The sequence below is a fragment of the Dermochelys coriacea genome, chromosome 3, assembly GCF_009764565.3.
Source record: "Dermochelys coriacea isolate rDerCor1 chromosome 3, rDerCor1.pri.v4, whole genome shotgun sequence".
NCBI lineage: Eukaryota > Metazoa > Chordata > Testudines > Dermochelyidae > Dermochelys > Dermochelys coriacea.
The window spans coordinates 55881531-55900839 of NC_050070.1; the positions used below are offsets into that span (position 1 = coordinate 55881531).

General features: G+C 41.1%; 1 protein-coding gene across 1 annotated transcript in view; it reads left to right on the plus strand.

Moving 5' to 3' along the window:
• Nucleotides 1-19309, plus strand: part of COL19A1 (collagen type XIX alpha 1 chain) — a 345729-nt gene that overhangs the window by 167281 nt on the left and 159139 nt on the right. The window contains exons 13-14 of the mRNA XM_043510441.1: nucleotides 9913-9966; nucleotides 11221-11256. Coding sequence (XP_043366376.1) covers nucleotides 9913-9966; nucleotides 11221-11256 — 90 coding nt within the window. The remainder of the gene's footprint in view (nucleotides 1-9912; nucleotides 9967-11220; nucleotides 11257-19309) is intronic.

Here is a 19309-nt window from a genome sequence, read left to right on the forward strand (position 1 = left end):
AACTCTTTTGGTGGGTTGGGGATTAACCTTCTCTGACCCTCCTCTGTGGCATCTCCCTTCCAACTCCTCTGCCTCTTTCAGGCTTGGCAGAGCAGCGAAGACAGCATACTGTTAAATCAAAGCAGTGCTCTGTTTGTGAGGCTGCCATTCCAGTTATGCCAAGCCTGTGCCCGGCCTTCCATCCCTAACTCCATTATGTCCTGGGGCTAGGAGTTGAACAGGAAGTTGTGGTTCCCTACCTTTCAAGGCAGCCAGGACTCCAGTGGGCGGGGGGGGAGAAATAGACCAGGAACCCCTATGCAGAGCAGAGAGAGGCTCTAAAACTAAGGAGAGTCCTGACCACTCAACTCAGGTGGTAAGTCCCCTACAGAACAAAGAAGGGAGGCTTGCAACGCCACAACTTCCACCCCCACTCAGTCTGTGTTCTGAGTATCCTGGGGAAAGAAGCTGGGTTTTTAATCAGTCCTGCTCCCTCCCAAGCCAACCAGGAGAGTTCCAACAAGTTCCCCTCTCTCCACTTCCAGGGGGAATGGGACTCAGTAGGGAGGGTTCTGAGACAGACCTCTCAAGAGGGCTCCAGGCCCTAAAGAACACAAGCCGCAGAAGGCATCACCAAAGCTGAAGCAGATCTTAGATAGCTGATGCACACAAAAAAGGTTTTTAAAAAGTGAAGGAAAAGCACAAATCTAGGAGATATGAGTCCTCTGACTCTTCTTCTTCCTCCCCTTCCTCCACTGAGGAACGTGAGCTTGTCTGGCTCTGAATCCAAACAAGATGTAGGGGAAATGCCGCAAAGGTTTTTTTTCCCCCTGAGAAATTTCAAACTATGTGGAACAGGGTTGTTTACATGATTCAAGTACAGCCTGAGCAGGTTTCTGAGAGTGAGCTTCAGAGTAAATTTCTTCCCTCCCAGAGGCTGCAATTACCCCTTCATTCGTCCTTTGAGGAAGTGATTAGGGATAAATGGGACAAGCCTGACAAAGGCAAGCACATTAACAAGAGCAACCTCAGGCTCTATAATATTCAAGAATCAAAAGGCTCTATTGCAGAGACACTGAAGGTGGATGCCACTGTAGCAATCCCTCACCAGAGATATGGTTATTCTCTCAGAAGGGGAGTTCTAGCTTTAGGGCCCCATGGATGGAAAGATGAAGACCACTCTCAAAAAGGATGCTGAAGCTTCCGCTGAGCATCCCTAGCAGCTAGGCCGAGGGATGTGTTGGCCACCACTTCCCACAGCCCCCATTGGCTTGGCACGGTGAACCGCAGCCAGTGGGAGCTGCGATCGGCTGAATCTGCAGACGCTGCAGGTAAACAAACTGTCCCGGCCCGCCAGCAGATTTCCCTGGTGGGCTGCATGCCAAAGGTTGCCGATCCCTGGTCTAGAAAGACCTCAGCTCCCCTTCGCACCCCATCTACTTTGTGACACAGATCACAGGAATGATTTTCATCAACCACAGACAAGTGGGTCAGTGAGACAGGGATACTCCCTTGAGCTGAGGGCTCCACCTAATCCATTCTTCATGTTGTCACTCAGTTTCAACAACCACATAAAAAACAATCTGATCCAGAATGAAATATCTCATCTTCTGGATATTGGAGGTGTTTCCTCAGAAGACAGTTTCAACAGGTTCTACTCCATCTCCTTCATTGCAGAGAAAAGCATGTGGACTCAACAAGTGGATGAAGAAAACGAAGTTGTGGATGGAGATCCTGGCCTCTAAAGTGTCATCTCTGTCATAGGGGACTTCTTGATTTCAGTAGATCTAGCCCATGCATATCTCTGTATATCCTCAGATTGTGCCACAACAGACTTCTGAGACTCACTGATGGCAGGAAACATTATCAGTACCAAACACTTACGTTTAGCCTGTCCTTGGCCCTCAGGGTTTTTACAAAGAGGTTGATAGGGATAATAGTCTGACTCAGGTTGCAGGAAACCCACATTTCCATCCTTTTCTGGATGACATTCTGATTAGACCCCCATTGTGTTCTGCGGTGCACAGGACCACATCTCAGACATTGAGTCTTCTCCAGGTGCATGGCTTCATCGATTCCAAGAAAAGTTTCCTGGTTCCATCCACCAAAATAACCAACCAGGGGGCAAAAATCCTGAGTAGCAAGTGTCTACCTGTCATTAGAAAGGTTTCAGAAAATCCAGGAATGTATCTTCTTGCTCTGAGTTGCCAGAGACCTACCATCGCATTATGGCTCCTACTGCTAGGACTACTGGTGTTGTGCATTGGGATCACTCCATGGGTGCAGGCCACACCCCAGAACACATGAAAAATCAAGTATGGGTTCTGACACAAGTGTTCAATTATGTACAATGGTGGTCAGTCCACAACAATGTCCCCAAAGGTATGCCCATTTGCAATCCGGATTTTTTAGTCCTCACAATTGACAGCAGTAGGAAGAGCCCACTTGGTGACCCAAATAACCCAGCATCTCTGGAGTCTAGAGGAAAAGGATCACAGTGTAAACTTCCTATAGCTGAGAGCATTTGGTAAAATTAGCTCTGTAAAGGTTCCAGCCCACCCTAAGAGGAAACCACATCGTGGTTCAGTCACACAATTTGACTATGGTCACATATTTAAACAACTGAGAGGAAACAAGGAGTCTGACACTACATGCAGAAGCAGTGGGAACAAGTAGATTGGCGGAAGAGATCCTCCTTTTTTTCAGAGCAATCCTCATAAAAGGCAGCAGGCGTAGGATTAACCATTCTGAGTGGTGCCTGAATCAAGAGGTTTTCGATCTCATCATTTGTACGTTCATCCTCCCTTCAACTGACTTGTTCGCCAATCATGCAAACAAAAAGAGGCCAAAGTGCTTCACAAGGCAACGTACCTCAGAGCCGGGGGGACATACATCTTATTGCACAGTTGGCTGCAGGACCTACTTTATGCGTTTCTACCCATTCCATTACCAGGGAAGAGGGTAAGAAAATAAGATAAGAAAAGGCAACAATAATTCTTATAACTCATTGGCCAAGGAGACCTTGGTCCCTGACCTGATAGAGCAGAAACTGTAGCCCCGGCTTCAGTTTCCGTGGAGGACCAGACATCCTCTTGCAAGTTTTTCTTCTTCATCTGGACCCAGAATGGCTTCAACTAAGAGCCTGGCTACTTATAGGGAAGCACTTGAAGGTCTTTGCAACAAAGCCCATTGCCCAATCACCTCAGCCACACTATCAGAGGCTCGTTCACCTGCACATCTACCAATGTGATATATGCCATCATGTGCCAGCAATGCCCCTCTGCCATGTACATTGGCCAAACCGGACAGTCTCTACGTAAAAGAATAAATGGACACAAATCAGGTGTCAAGAATTATAACATTCAAAAACCAGTCGGAGAACACTTCAGTCTTTCTGGTCACTCGATTACAGATCTAAAAGTCGCAATATTACAACAAAAAAACTTAAGAAACAGACTCCGATGAGAGACTGCTGAATTGAAATTAATTTGCAAATTGGACACCATTAACTTAGGCTTGAATAAAGACTGGAGTGGATGGGTCACTACACAAAGTAAAACTATTTCCCCATGCTTATTCTCCCCACCCTACTGTTACTCACACCTTCTTGTCAACTGTTGGAAATGGGCCATCCTGATTATCACTACAAAAGGTTTTTTTTCTCCTGCTGATAATAGCTCACCTTAATTGATCACTCTCGTTATAGTTTGTATGGCAACACCCATTTTTTCATGTTCCCTGTGTATGTATATCTTCCTACTGTATTTTCCACTGCATGCATCCGATGAAGTGGGTTTTAGCCCACGAAAGCTTATGTTCAAATAAATTTGTTAGTCTCTAAGGTGCCACAAATACTCCTCGTTCTTTTTGCTGATACAGACTAACATGGCTACCACTCTGAAACTTGAAGGTCTGTTTGTCCTCCAGAATCCAGAGGTTGCTTTCATATCGGAGAGTATGAACACTAAAAGCATACTTCTCCACTTGGTCCAGATTCTTTAACTGATGCCAAAAGCAAAATATAAATCCCAGAGATCCTGGAGTTTCAACCATTCTGGATTTTCTCCAAGAAATTATAGACAGAGTTTTTCATTCCAATAACATTGCATGCCATGTGCTATTTGCAGGATCCTCAGCTCCCTGGCATACAATCCAAAGCAGATTTCTTGGAGCAGTTCAACTAACCAGACCAGCAGTCTGAAATCTACAGATCATCAGAGATTCCTGTCCCGGAAGAGATCAAAGCACACTCCACGAGATAGCAGCTTCATGGGTGTAATGAGCCAGTGCGTCCACTTCAGAAATTTGTAAAGCAGCCACTTGGTCTACAGCCAATACCTTTACTAAGCACTACAAACACTGTCATCTTTGACAGGAAGGTGTTGCAGGTGATAGCCTAGAAATAATATAGATCTTTATTTGAGCTCATAAAAAGAGGGTACTTTTGTTTTCATAACCCTCCCTACATCTGATCACTGCTCACTATTTCCCAGATGTCCAAATTGTGGGAGATGCTGGGCTGCAGAATGGAAAATTTCTTACGGATAATTTCCTTTCTGCTAACAGCTTCTCCTACAATTCTACACACCCTAGATTGCTCGGGAGGATCAGATATTTTGTGGAATTATTAACACAGGACCATTTTTCCTTGATCTAATGTGCATAGTTATTTCATTGTCTCTAGAAAATTTTTGTGAATGATGTTATACAAACTTTACAGCTTGCAAATAATTCATCTGGCAGCAGGATCAGAGGGTGTGTGGCCAGAGCATGTGGAGGCACAAGGCTGGTCCTCCTCCATGAAGAGGCAGAGAGAGGAGAGCAGCCCAGATGCCCAGAATTGAGGGAGACACAGATAGCAGAAAGGAAATTATCAGTAATAAATTTTCTGTTCATGGTGGCTGCTCCCTTCTCCCCATTCTTTTTGTTTATTAGATCAGGAAAACTGACAGTGGGGGTGTGGAAAATAATAATTTTTAAAATAGTAAAAGAATGGTGTCAATTGATACCATAACTTTCCCCTTTAAATTCCAGTGATTTGCCCATAGTTGGTATTTGAATCATTAACTCTTCTGGTAGTGCAACATTATAAAATAAATGCATTTATGTAAGGAAACCCAATGGAGAGTTCAGATTCTTAGCACAACTTGGTTATGTTGAACCTTTTCACAACTGGTGGGTAAAGACTTAAAATAAAATAGGATTATAACTTGCATTTTGGCACCTCTAGCAAAAGCTTTGAGTCATTTTTGAACTGCAGAAAGAGCAAGGTGAATTTCTCTGAGAAAGAAAAGACATCTAGTTGAAGGCTGTATGTAGGGTGTGAAGGTGTCATTAATTCCTTAATTCACAAAAGTGTATTGTTGTGCTCCGCAGAGAAATTAGAGTTAGAACAAGTTAGAATTCATTGAATTATTTATTCTTTGTGATGAGATCAATTGGAATTTTTATACTATTCTTGGACACTGGCGAAATATTATAATGGACTCTTTGGGTCAGTGGAAATTAGTCTGTTTTCAGAATCAACCGTTTTCTTAAAACAGTGCTGAAAAACAGCCTTTTAATGTAGCAGTTAATTTAAAATCACCTAAATTAATTCTGATGAGATCTGAGTTATCACACACATTCCTATGAAGCATCTGGTTCTGGCCACTGTCTGAGACAGGATACTGCACTAGATGGACCACAGGTCTGATCCAGCTTGGCAATTACTCTGCTCTTATGTCATTTCAAAAGCAGCCAGCAGCAGCTAGAACTCTGGTCAGTTTAAAAGCGGGGGCTACAGAGAGGAACAAGGCTGCTATATGCCAACTGTTTGTTTCCTGACAGCAACTATGTCTGTAACATATTAACATAATTAAAATTAAATCAAATTTAATTAAAACTATACGGTGGAAAAAGAAAAGAAAAAGTATTTATAAGAGGAAAGCATCTTAAGGATTTTTCCTGCTTGCTTTTTTGTCCTTTTATTGTTGAGTAACTGTAAAGGACAGACATGTGGCTAGTTACTCCTAGCCTGTTCAGGTATATTGAAATAAATGCATGATGTAAAAGCCCTGCTGTTTTCAAATGTGCTCATTTTAATGCACTAACTGCATTAAACACAACTGCAAGTGTTGTCCAATTTCCCCTATTCCTTTCAATTAAAGATTGACCTCTGTCTTCATTGTGTCTCTGCAGTAGCAGCCAGGCAGTATACCTCTGCTAGGTACCCCCAAGGCTCAGCACTAACAGCCGTAAACATACCAGTTAGAAAAAAGAAGCTCATAGCTTGACAGTGCACGGTTTGATTTCGCTGTTTTTTATTCCTGTTGCCTGTCCTGCCTAATACTGCCATATTCAATATATTTTTCATTCTTGTAGCTGAAGAATTCTCTGTGTCTTTTCTCTCTCTTTTTTTGTCTGTTCTATAAATACACAGCCAAGAACTAATTCCTCTAGTGAAACCTGTTGTTGCACCACTGATTCTCTAATGCTGTAAGTTCTGAACCATATCCACAAAATAGAAAAGAACACAAACTCTCCAGATACCTGACATATCCAACAAATGTCTTCTATTTTTATATATAAAATATTGCAATTTATACTCTTCTAGGTGATAACTAGTGCAGTAGGTGGCGATAGATGTATGTGCTAGCTGTAAACATGAGAATAAAAAAGGAAAGCTGGTTTTTGGCTTGCTTTTTGGATCTGTTTGTCTTTTAAAAAAAATTTAAGATCAACGAGCAAAACTACTTCTGATTTAACTCTTACATATTTGGCAAGCTTAATAAAGGACAAATCAAAGCTAAATCAGGGGTATTTACAACAACCACAAATTTAATCCGAACTGGGTACTTAAATGCTCGTATAGTTCTAAATGATGTTCCCTCCAGATGGTGAATTAATGTAATTTTAGCAGGAAGTGAAGTTGCACAAATATGCAGTATTTAGAACACTGGCTGATTTAATGTTTCTGTACCCACCAAGGCACAGATGCTGCTTATCATTTTAGCGTCAGTTGTCTCTATCTTTCCAATTATTGCAAACTGAGGAATGGAGTTTCGAAGGCATGGAAGAGGGTGGGGAAGAATTCAGGGCAGTAAATCTTGATTCATGTCTAGATGACATCCAGTTTTTATGTCACCATCTCATCCAACACACTTAGGTGCTGAGGGCGATGGCCTGCTTGTTAAATGTGACTGTATTACATCCGTGCTTCATGGACTGTGTCACCAGCTAGTTGGTATACAGGCAGAGTTTAAGGATCTGGTTTTGGCCTAAAAAGCCCTAAATGACTTAGGACCTGCATACTGTGTCCCCATGGCATACTTCTGAAGCTGAGATCAGTGGAGGTGCTGAGCTGGAGACGACTTGGTTTAAAGGAAAGGGGCTTCTGATAGGTTGTTCTCTGTGATGGGCCCAGCTTCAGAATTCAGTCCCTGCCTTGTTCCAAAATAGCCTGAACTGATTGAGTTTAGGGGCACATTGCAAAGCACATCTATTTCCCCAGGCTTTTGGGGAGTAGGGAGGACAATGAGGGTTGTAGAGTGATCGTGCTGAGTACTTTCTTTATATTCTCTTGATTGGACATTTCTGCTGATGTGAGTAAGCAAAATTACTGGATTTGTAATGTCTAAGAATGGCAGCATATATTCTCTGCTTCTCTCGCTTTCACTGGTTGCAGCGTAGACGGGGACTGTTAAAAAACAGACTATTTCTCTCTGATTCTATTCCTGGCTACAGATGAAGATTAGAGGGTTGCTCTGAACTACACTCCTCACCCATTTCTATTTCACATTTGGGGACAATGTATACCTTCAAATCAGCGGCACTGTGATGGGTACCTGCATGGCCCCACAGTATGCCAACATTTTTATGGCTGACTTAGAAGATCGCTTCCTCAGCTCTCGTCTCCTAATGCCTCTACTCTACTTGCGCTAGATTGATGACATCTTCATCATCTGGACCCATGGAAAAGAAGCCCTTGAGGAATTCCACCATGATTTCAACAATTTCCATCCCACCATCAACCTCAGCCTGGACCAGTCCACACAAGAGATCCACTTCCTGGACACTACGGTGTTAATAAGCGATGGTCACATAAACACCACCCTATATTGGAAATCTACTGACCGTTATTCCTACCTACATGCCTCTAGCTTTCATCCAGATCATACCACACGATCCATTGTCTACAGCCAAGCTCTACAATATAACCGCATTTGCTCCAACCCCTCAGACAGAGACAAACACCTACAAGATCTCTATCATGCATTCCTACAACTACAATATCCACCTGCTGAAGTGAAGAAACAGATTGACAGAACCAGAAGAGTACACAGAAGTCACCTACTACAGGACAGGCCCAACAAAGAAAATAACAGAACGCCACTAGCCATCACCTTCAGCCCCCAACTAAAACCTCTCCAACGCATCATCAAGGATCTACAACCTATCCTGAAGGACGACCCATCATTCTCACAGATCTTGGGAGACAGGCCAGTCCTTGCTTACAGACAGCCCCCCAACGTGAAGCAAATACTCACCAGCAACCATACACCACACAACAGAACCACTAACTCAGGAACCTATCCTTGCAACAAAGCCTGTTGCCAACTCTGTCCACATATCTATTCAGGGGACACCATCATAGGGCCTAATCACATCAGCCACACTATTAGAGGCTCGTTCACCTGCACATCTACCAATGTGATATATGCCATCATGTGCCAGCAATGCCTCTCTGCCATGTACATTGGTCAAACTGGACAGTCTCTACGTAAAAGAATAAATAGACACAAATCAGACGTCAAGAATTATAACATTCAAAAACCAGTTGGAGAACACTTCAATCTCTCTGGTCACTCAATTACCAGACCTGAGGGTGGCTATCCTTCAACAAAAAAGCTTCAAAAACAGACTCCAACGAGAGACTGCTGAATTGGAATTAATTTGAAAACTGGATACAAAAACTTAGGCTTGAATAGAGACTGGGAATGGATGAGTCATTACACAAAGTAAAACTATTTCCCCACGTTATTTCTCCCCCCCCCCATTCCACCCCCCACTGTTCCTCAGATGTTCTTGTTAACTGCTGGAAATGGCCTACCTTGCTTGTCACCATGAAAGGTTTCCCCCCCCCCCCCCCGCTGCTGGTGATGGCTCATCTTAAGTGATCACTCTCCTTACAGTGTGTTTGATAAAACCCATTGTTTCATGTTCTCTGTGTGTGTATATCAATCTCCCCTCTGTTTTTTTCACCAGATGCATCCGATGAAGTGAGCTGTAGCTCATGAAAGCTTATGCTCAAATAAATTTGTTCGTCTCTAAGGTGCCACAAGTACTCCTTTTCTTTTTGCGAATACAGACTAACACGGCTGCTACTCTGAAACATTTCTCATATGGTGATCTTGGGAACAATATGTAAGCTGGGGAATGCACTCCTTATCACTACCACTCCTCCTGCCTCTCATCCTCCACATGCCTGCTCTACCAGATATTGTGGAGTGATTGGTGTATGAGCTGGCTCTGCTGGCTTTATGCCTGCTAGACCACAGCAGTGAGATTCCCCAACGGAGTCTAGGGGACGTTCCCACTCTCTTTGCATCACTTGTGCAAATGAAGCACAGCTGTCTAGATAATCTGGCCCTGTATATTTAAATATCTGTTGAGGTGAGCTGTAGCTCACGAAAGCTTATGCTCTAATAAATTTGTTAGTCTCTAAGGTGCCACAAGTACTCCTTTTCTTTTTGCTAAAACTTCTGGTAGGTGTCTCATGGTTTTTGAACAAATCAAAATAAATATTTACTCTATTTCAAAAGTAATAATATTAGTGATTTAAAACTGATTTGATTAGCAGATGCTAATTCACACAAACAGAGAATTTTGCCCAAGACCTTTTGTCGACTAAAATGTATATACATTATATGCATTTTTTTTTTATTTGTACAGGGCTTAAAAGGTGATCCTGGTGATCGTGGTCTGGCTGGTCCTAAGGGAGAAAAGGTATTTGTGTGTGTGTGTGTGTGTGTGTGTAAATTCATTAATATTTAGCCATTATACTATATATATAAATACATACAGAGGGAGACATATTTCACACAGAAAACTGTTAAAAGAGCATTACGGTTGCAAAGATGAGCGCTCAAAAGTTAGGAAATAATAGAATTAAGGTTGCCTGTGAAAATTCAGTTGGGCCCCCTTGTGTGTATTATGGTATAGTCTTTAGTTACATGATCACATACTGTTTTTTCCATAGGACCCCTGCCTCAGTGTGCAGGATGGAAGGTGCTCACTGAATGAGCAGTTACTTAATCTTTGATTTTATCCACATTGTGTGGCCTCAGCCCTAATTTATTTATTTATTTACACTATCCAATGCCAGTTCTGTATCCAGAAATATTAATTTCTATATATATTTTGTTACCAAGAATATTAGTTCTTATACACCATACTTTTCATCTTCATAAACATAACCACGACTTGTGACTGTCTTCTATTGCTAACTTCCACTCAAGAGCACACATCCTCTTGTCTTCTCTTGATCTCTCAAAAGTTAAATATGATATATCAATGTATTTTATAATTCTAAGTATAAAATACAAATTATATTAATAAAGAAACCAACAAGATCTGTACGTTAATGATCGTGAGATATATATTTTTATGTAGTATTTAACATATTCCTCAATCTTCCCCAAACTCCTTTCCCCATTTTTTTATGTCATCCCTTGCTGTCCTTTTTCTAGCTTAGGGCATGAACCTCAGGGTATGAGGATCTAACTCTGCAAACACTACTCACATGAGTGACTTTACACATCTGAGCAGTCTCATTGAGTTCAATGGGCTAACTGGTGTGCATTAAATTAATCTTATGCAAAGTATCTGCAGGATTAGTTTCTGAAATTGTACCTCTTTAGTCAGGGGCTTGTCATTTTGTATAGCTGTAAACTATCATGCACATATGTGGCACTGCAGAAATAACATTTCACATAGACAAGGTGGGTGAGGTAATATCTTTTATTGGACCAACTTCTGTTGGAGAGAGAGACAAGCTTTCAAGCTATACAGAGCTCTTCTTCAGGGCTGGTAAAGCTATTTTATATTTTATACATGTTTTTGTGAAGCGAGACCATGTTGTTAATCAATATGGTATCAAACATACTTATGTTTCTTTCTGATATCCTCTAACTATGTGTAAAAGTAAAAAATGTGTAACTGAATGAACTGCTGACTGCCCTCTCCCCCTGATTTTCCTAGGGAGATGAAGGGCCTCCAGGACAAGCTGCTTTAAGGGTATGTACTCCAGAAAACAAAGGAACAAACAATAAAAAAACAGTGGGAGGAAGGAAACCACTCAAGAAGTGTGGCTTTTTTTATTTCTTTGTTTCTAAACCTCTTTCCTGTTAAACAAAAAACTCATGTCCTTCTTCCAGATGTCTGTGCATTTTCTAAATGTCATATTTATCAGTAGGTAATTCATTGTAAGTGGAACACTCACTTCTTAGTTGACACTGAATAGGTAAATGGAAATGTATAAACATCAAAAAGAAAATAGCAATATTCAAAACATCCTGAAGGCATTTCCCACACAACTTCAATGAGAATGTCCTTTTTTAACGTGCGGCCTTGTAACATGTATGTTACCAGTGAAAGAACTAAACTGCTGATTTTCAGTAAAAGCTTAGAATGCAAATGAAATTTGCTGTCTAAAGATAATGTGAGTATTCTATCAGCTAGCTCATTTATTAAGCATTTAGTTAAGGCTATTATACCGTTGCTTCTGTGATATAATACTGCATTTCTGTTTTCAAAATATTGAAACTTAACATACAAGGCCTGATTTAGAGAAAGTTGAAGAGTAGCCTTTGTGCATACAACTTTAACAATTGTTTGTGAAATTTGCTTGTGCAAATGGAGGATTTACATGTATAATAGTGATAATTCCACCAGAGTTGGTATGCAATTACATGTACATAAAATGCATGAGCTCTGGGGCCTCATCTTTCTGAAAATCACACTCAGAGTCTGAGTTAAGGGGCACAGCTGTGATCAGGAAAGACATTCCGTTTGGATCTCACTCTACATAAAACGAGAGAAAGTTGCTGGCGGGATGTTTTATGTTAGGGGTCCCCTATTCTGGAACTTGCTCCTTCACTTGGTCTGCCAAAGCCTATATCTATATCAAAGCCTATTGTGAATCTTCCAAGCAGGCTGCAAAACCTTTATTTTCCCTTTCCCCCTGAAAACTGTCGAGGAGGGAGTGGGTAGAGGTAGAGGTATTTATGGTCAGTCTGTCATAACTGCTATGGCAAGAGGAGAGGAGGGACTCTGCAATAGCTAGTGCCTAGCCCACTCAACAATTTAAAAATTAGAACCAGCACCTTGAAATTGATCCAGAATTGAACAGGGTGACAGTGTACAGCCTGGAGCATAGGAACATAAGAATTGCCTGGATAAAGTGGATCAGTCCATTTACTTCAGCATCCTTTCTCCAGCAGTGGCCAGTATCAGCTACTTCAGCGGTAGATAAATTTCATAGAATAATCTGCCCATACTGAAAATCTGTTCCCAAACAGTTGCTAGTTAGTGTGGCTTTTGGCCTGAAGCTCAAGTGCTTATAGCCCTACAAAAAGTCTGTTTTTTTTATTCTTTACTAGTATAACTGGATACTCTGATAGGTAGCTTTTTGGCCTATCATGCTTAGGAATTTAGGAATACCCATATTGGATTAGTCCAGAGATCCATCTTGTTCAGTATCCTTTCTGCAACAAGAAAAGGAGTACTTGTGGCACCTTAGAGACAAACAAATTATTTGAGCATAAGCTTTCGTGAGCTACAGCTCACTTCATCGGATGCATTCGGTGGAAAATGATGAAGCATCCGATGAAGTGAGCTGTAGCTCACGAAAGCTTATGCTCAAATAAATTTGTTAGTCTCTAAGGTGCCACAAGTACTCCTTTCCTTTTTGCGAATACAGACTAACACGGCTGCTACTCTGAAACCTTTCTGCAATAGTGGCTAATACCATATGTTTTAGAGGCAACTGTGAGAAAGCCTGTAGTGGAAAATCGTGGAATAATTGTCTCTCTACAGGAGAAGTTTCTTCCTAAACTGTCAGCAAGTGGTTGCCTGATGCTCTGAATCATCACTTTCTAATTCTATCCAACATCACTGTGAATGTCCTTATTAGCTATATAAACATCTAGTCATTTTTGAAGATGGGACATTACTTGATATTTGGGTTTCATGAATGTATAATTATTGAGTGGAGTTCTACTTGGCCTATGCCTTCAATCCTAGGTACAGCTCATTCCTTTAGTCTAGCCTGGGCATGACAAAAGAGTGAAGTCACATAGCTAAGTCCTGTTTCAAGAGTAGGTGGGGAAGTCTTCTTGCCATTTGAAAATGAAGGAAGGCATTTTGGATAACTGGTGCTATACTGGGTTGCAATGAGTACAACAGAACCCTGAGATTGTGCATTTTCTTAACCACTGGTGGCCGCATAACTTTGATACAGGTGAGTTTTTTACAGTTCATCAAAATGCTTTTCTCTTCCTACTCGCATCATCTCCAACTTACCTGAATTTAATTTGAGTGAGTTATTTTTTTATTTAGGCTCTAATTTCTTTCTGACTCCATGAAAGCTGGAAGACAGCATTGTCTGTGCTAGAGGAGAAAGACATGTAGAGCTGTGTGGTGTTGTTTGTTGTTCATATATAAAATATATTAATAAAAATCCATACTCTATACTGTTGGTCCAAATGTCCAAAATTTAAGTCTGTCATATTGCCCTCTTAGCCTTTCCCCTCACTCTGTCGCATCTAGCAGGGCACCCAAAGGGAGGGAGCAAATTCCACAGTTAATAGTGCTTCCTTGAAAATCCTGTGCCCCCAGCACCCACCTCCCAATTTAAACCAGGGGCACTGTCACCCAAATGCTTCAGCTAATTCAACATCATATGGGGAAAGTTCCTTAAAGGAACCAGGAATTTGAAGATTAAAATCACCAGGTTAAATTGCATATGAAATTAATGGAAAGGCATTGCAGTCTGTGAAACACTGCAAGAAACACAATTTAACTATCTTCTGTGAAGCACATAGCACTTGTGAATACTGCAAAACTAGTACTACTAATAGTAGTATAATTCTGCATCACCTAAAGTTTGAAAGTTTGAGTGGTTTTATGCAGAAGACATTCTAGTAATTTTTGATGTCAGAGCAACATTAGCATTGCAAGGCAAAAAGATTGCAAAATTCTTTCAAGTGTACAAGATAAAAAACATTTTTGGCTACTGCTGTCCAATGGCTGAGTAGTGTTTGCACATTGGAGGCACGGCTGCCTCTAGTGGCTCGCTGTCTTACATAGTGTGCTGAAATACACATTGAACAGGAAGGGAGAAAAAATAAAATCCTGCAATTCATTGCCTGAGCACTGTTAGGGTAGATGTGGAATTACCTGATAGACCTTCTGAGTCCTGTCAAAGAGAAAAGAGCCTCTTGAGCAACTCCATTTATCCCTTTTTGTTTCTGCAACTGTGTTACTAAAACCACATATGACAGGTTTCAGAGTAGCAGCCGTGTTAGTCTGTATTCGCAAAAAGAAAAGGAGTACTTGTGGCACCTTAGAGACTAACAAATTTATTAGAGCATAAGCTTTCGTGAGCTACAGCTCACTTCATCGGATGCATTTGGTGGAAAAAAAAAAAAGCTTACGCTCTAATAAATTTGTTAGTCTCTAAGGTGCCACAAGTACTCCTTTTCTTTTTTAAAACCACATAGCGAATGATATCAAAAACAGTGTGGATATTGATTTTTCATTCATTCCCAGAATGACATTGTGAACTAATAAGCTCACAGTAGTCTCTGTACTTCAGTCAGGGTCAAGGAAGTATCAGGACTCCTGGTATTGCCACAGTTCCTATGCTACTACCTTCCTTGTAACCTGCTTCCAAAAAGAAGATTTGAGGCAGGGTGATAATTAGCAAAATCAGTGTCGAGATGATTTCTGGAGTGAGTATATAACACTTGCTTCTTTAAGAAAAATGGGCACCTTGTGCCCCAGAAAGGAAATGTTGGCAGTCCTCTCCACTAATAGGTCAAATGTCTTCCTGTTAGATTTTATCAGCCAGAAAGAAAATGGATCCAATTTGCATTGTGATAGCTTGAAGCTTCCTGAGCATCTACAAAACCTCATTGATTGATGCTGGCCAAAACTTTTCAGAAAAGGCTTTTGTTTTATGGAACTGAAAGTTCTGTCTGAATAAAATAATATTACTCCCAAAGGAAAATGAAAACTCCTCACAGCAAGGGTATTGATGTCTGAGTGAAGACAACCAGAAATAATCATGTTTTTTCTCTCTCTCTACACTCACTCACTCACTCACACACACACACACACACACACACACACACACACACACACACACACACATTCCACTGATCAGGATAATGTAGATAGCATGATGAAAACAAAGGTAAAGGTGTACGCTCCATATTTTCCACCTTAATTTTCAGTCCAAACATGAGATCCAGAGTATGATCAGCTCTTTGCATTGAGTCAGCCAGCCATCTGAGAAAGCACCATGGTTTTCATGAGGTCCTGAGCTAACCCAGAAGAGCCATCATCCATACTGACATTGATTATTCTGGGTGACTTCGTTCTCAGCATCTCCACAGCAGAGAGGACCTCATTCAGCTCAGCAAGGCTTTCCGAGGTGCAGCAGGAATCTATATGCTAAAATCTACTATATCTCTGCTGCATCCTGGAATTTTCATAATAGGTAGGTACAGTCGATCAGATCCAATTTTGGAGTAGGAAACCTCCAGGTCTCTTGCAGTCATGGAGATTCAACCACCACCACCTCCTGTGTACTGATGACAAACTGAACACCTATCCTGGAGATATCTAGGCTAATTATTGTCCTGCAGATCTTGAATATACAAGCAAAATCAGGCCCCGTATTTGTAATAAAAACATGGGAGGTAGTAACCTAATTTCTAAATCTTGCATTAAATAGCATAAGCAGAAGAAAAGGGTCAAAGTTTTCTGACATGTTACCCCCTACTAATTCCCTGTAGAAAAAGCAGAAGAGGCATCCAAATGGAAGTCCTTTCACAACAAGATTTTGGAAGTGGACAGCACCTGATGTTGGATGCTGTCATGCAGATGATGGATCAAGTAGCATAAACATGGATGTGTCACCTGTGTCCATACCCATAAGACAATCTCCCATATTTTCAACCTGTAGTGTCTCAGTGCCATAAAATGATCCAAAGTCTGATTGGGATCTAAAATATCAGTGATTTGCTTGTTTGTTTGCTACTGTCTATTGAATAGTCTTATCCTTGAAGGAAAGATTGGAGACTGGGCTGAAGTTGGTGATTTCATTAGCATAAGTGATGATTTGTTGGGTGCAGGCTAAACATTACATGTTGCTGGTGGAATTTTGCATTTTTTTTCTGAATTGAATGACTGAAATCTTTGAAATTTGCCTTTCTTCATTAATATTCAGTTACACTTTACATTATACAGGTTTCAGAGTAGCAGCCGTGTTAGTCTGTATTCGCAAAAAGAAAAGGAGGACTTGTGGCACCTTTGTTAGTCTCTAAGGTGCCACAAGTCCTCCTTTTCACTTTACATTATAGTAGGTGCCTGTTACACCATACAACCAGGCCTCTTACTCCTCTGTAAAGTTGACTCATTCACTGGGTCCCATGTGTTTCTAAACCAATTGGATCTTCACAGAGTCTAGTCACTAGTCTTTAGGGTCCAGACTAGTCCTGAGAGGCACCCTCTCCTAGTCTAAACTCATCCTTTCTATGTGTGAGGTTTGTCAACATTTCAGGCTGGGCAGATTCCCTTCTGCTCACTCTCTCCTGCATTCCCTTCTTACATGTGGTGATGGGCTGCCCCTTGCTCTTAAATAGAGTCTGTCTCCTTGTCATCTGCTCCACTAGGATTCTCCAGGCGCTTCTCCATTTTTCATGCTCCACTTGCCAGCCCCCTTTGTCCATGGGGGTGGGCCAGTAGCTAAAAGTATCTCAGTCAATAGTCCCAGATTGCAATCTTGATGACTCTTGGCGACAGACTTTTAGTCTGGAGTGCAATATGGTAAGCCGCTGTCAAGCAAGTTTAGACATCTGTTCAACACATCATACAAAATGGAGTTAGTAACTTGATATAGACATAATCCAATCTGATCGCACTGCTGAACTTTTCTCATATTGTTCTGGCATTTTTAAGGCAGGATATGTGGGAAAGAATATCAGAAATTGGGGCCTATGCATCCATACTGAAATACAATTTTTGAGGAAAGAAGCAGGGAAGGCGGGAACAAAGAAGTGAGGACCTGTGAATCCTTTGCACTTTGTCCAGCATAAAAAAGATTATATATATATAGGCTTCAGTTAGGAGGAAAAAAGTGGTACTTCTATATTAATGTACTGTTCACACACCCAAACTCTGATCACAGTCGCAGAGAGGATGAATGTTTTTTCTGAAAATGATTAACAGTGAAATAGTTGACAAATTTGATATTCTAACTTGGAGATTTTTAGACTTCAGAGTTAATGTTCTCACAGATGAATGGGAGTAGTTTACACTTCATATGGATTCCTAGATTTTAAGGCCTGAAGGGATCATTAGATCAGAAGTAGAGAAGATGATTTTGAGCTTAAGACACAGGAAGGAAAGTCAAGGAGATCTATATTTCGTGTGCTCCATGGCTCAGGTATGGTCCTTTTGTGCCTCTCTCTTGCTAAAAAGAGACCACAAATCTAATCAAGCAATTAGAGATACCTTGAACCTAAATTTTAGATGTGCTGACCACCCCCAGCTCCCATTTGCTTCAGCTGGAGTTGTGAGTGCTCAGCTTCTCTGAAAATCAGGTCCAAGATGTATCAAGTTGGACATCCAAAATCAAAAGCTACTTTTGAACTGCGTGGGCTTAACCTTACTGTAGCTTAAATCATTCATATTTATAAAACAGATGTCTAAAGCTTTAAGATTTCTTGTTTGATGGAAGGTGCTATAAAGTGTTCCAGTCCAAATGATTCAGGCATAGTAAAACAACTTTAATTCTGCAGAAACTGATGCCGCCCTCAGAGAAGTGCTAGTACCATCTGAACGGTTTCAGAGTAGCAGCCGTGTTAGTCTGTATTCTCAAAAAGAAAAGCAGTACTTGTGACACCTTAGAGACTAACAAATTTATTAGAGCATAAGCTTTCGTGAGCTACAGCTCACTTCATCAGATGCATTTGGTGGAAAAAACAGAGGAGCTGAAGAATTTCCACATACAGTAGTTGTTAACTGAGAGATGAGGAAAGGGTGAGGCTGGATCACCATAGCAACTTGAAGACAGATTACAACACTGCTTGAATAGATAGCCCAGTAAGAAAACTGTCGCTCTACCACTGCAAAGTGTCATAGGTGTCTAGTGGCAAAGTGTCATGGGTGCCTACAAAAAGGCAAATGAGGTCAGGGACAGTGATGGGGGAAAATTCAATTCAGTCTCTAAATCTTATGCTTCATTTTGTGATTTTTATGTAGCCATGACTTTATAATACATAACCTCAGACGAAAGATGGCTCATTCTGCCATAAGACAATAGTAGGTCACATAATACCCGAGGTTCAAATAACACTGAATTAGGCCTGATAGCAATACTATTCAGATTGCTGTAGCAAAGACGGAGGTGTGAGTGTTTGTTATAAACCTTGTTAAATTCAAGGGGTTAAAACTCATCACAAAATAATATTTTGGGCTGAAGCTTGGCATTATTTGGAGCCATTTCTGATTTTTTCCTACTAAGAAAATGTTTTGTTTGGTTATTTTGGTGATATGGAAATATAAAATAAATTTGTTCTTGGGTGATTTTGGAGAATAACTAAAAGAAACTTCACTTTTAATCTGAAATTTTGTGAGGCAAACTACAAAAACAGAGATTCTGGACCAGATTTGGCACTAGCCTTTTTTGTGCTATTCATGTGATCCAAAGGGGCTGGATTCTGGCTTTAACTTTCAAGCAGAAAACCCCTTGCAGGTGTAAAGCTGGCAGATCATTTCCTATGTCAGCCACTCTCCACCCCAGTGTAGAGGAACTGCTCAGGGAGCAGGGGTAACACTGGTGTGGCAGAGCTCTGTTTTACTATGCTCATCCTCCACTGCATGAGGTTTCTTGGAGACCATGCACTAGTGGTATAAGTTAAAGAAGGCCCTAGGCTCCCATATTCTGTGCTGCCCCAGGCCTAGAATGAGCTAGAGCAAATCCAATGTTGCTCTATTTCATGCCAGGGATATGCCATGATAGAAACAGGAAGCTGTAAGTAGCTCCCTGACTCTCCACCCA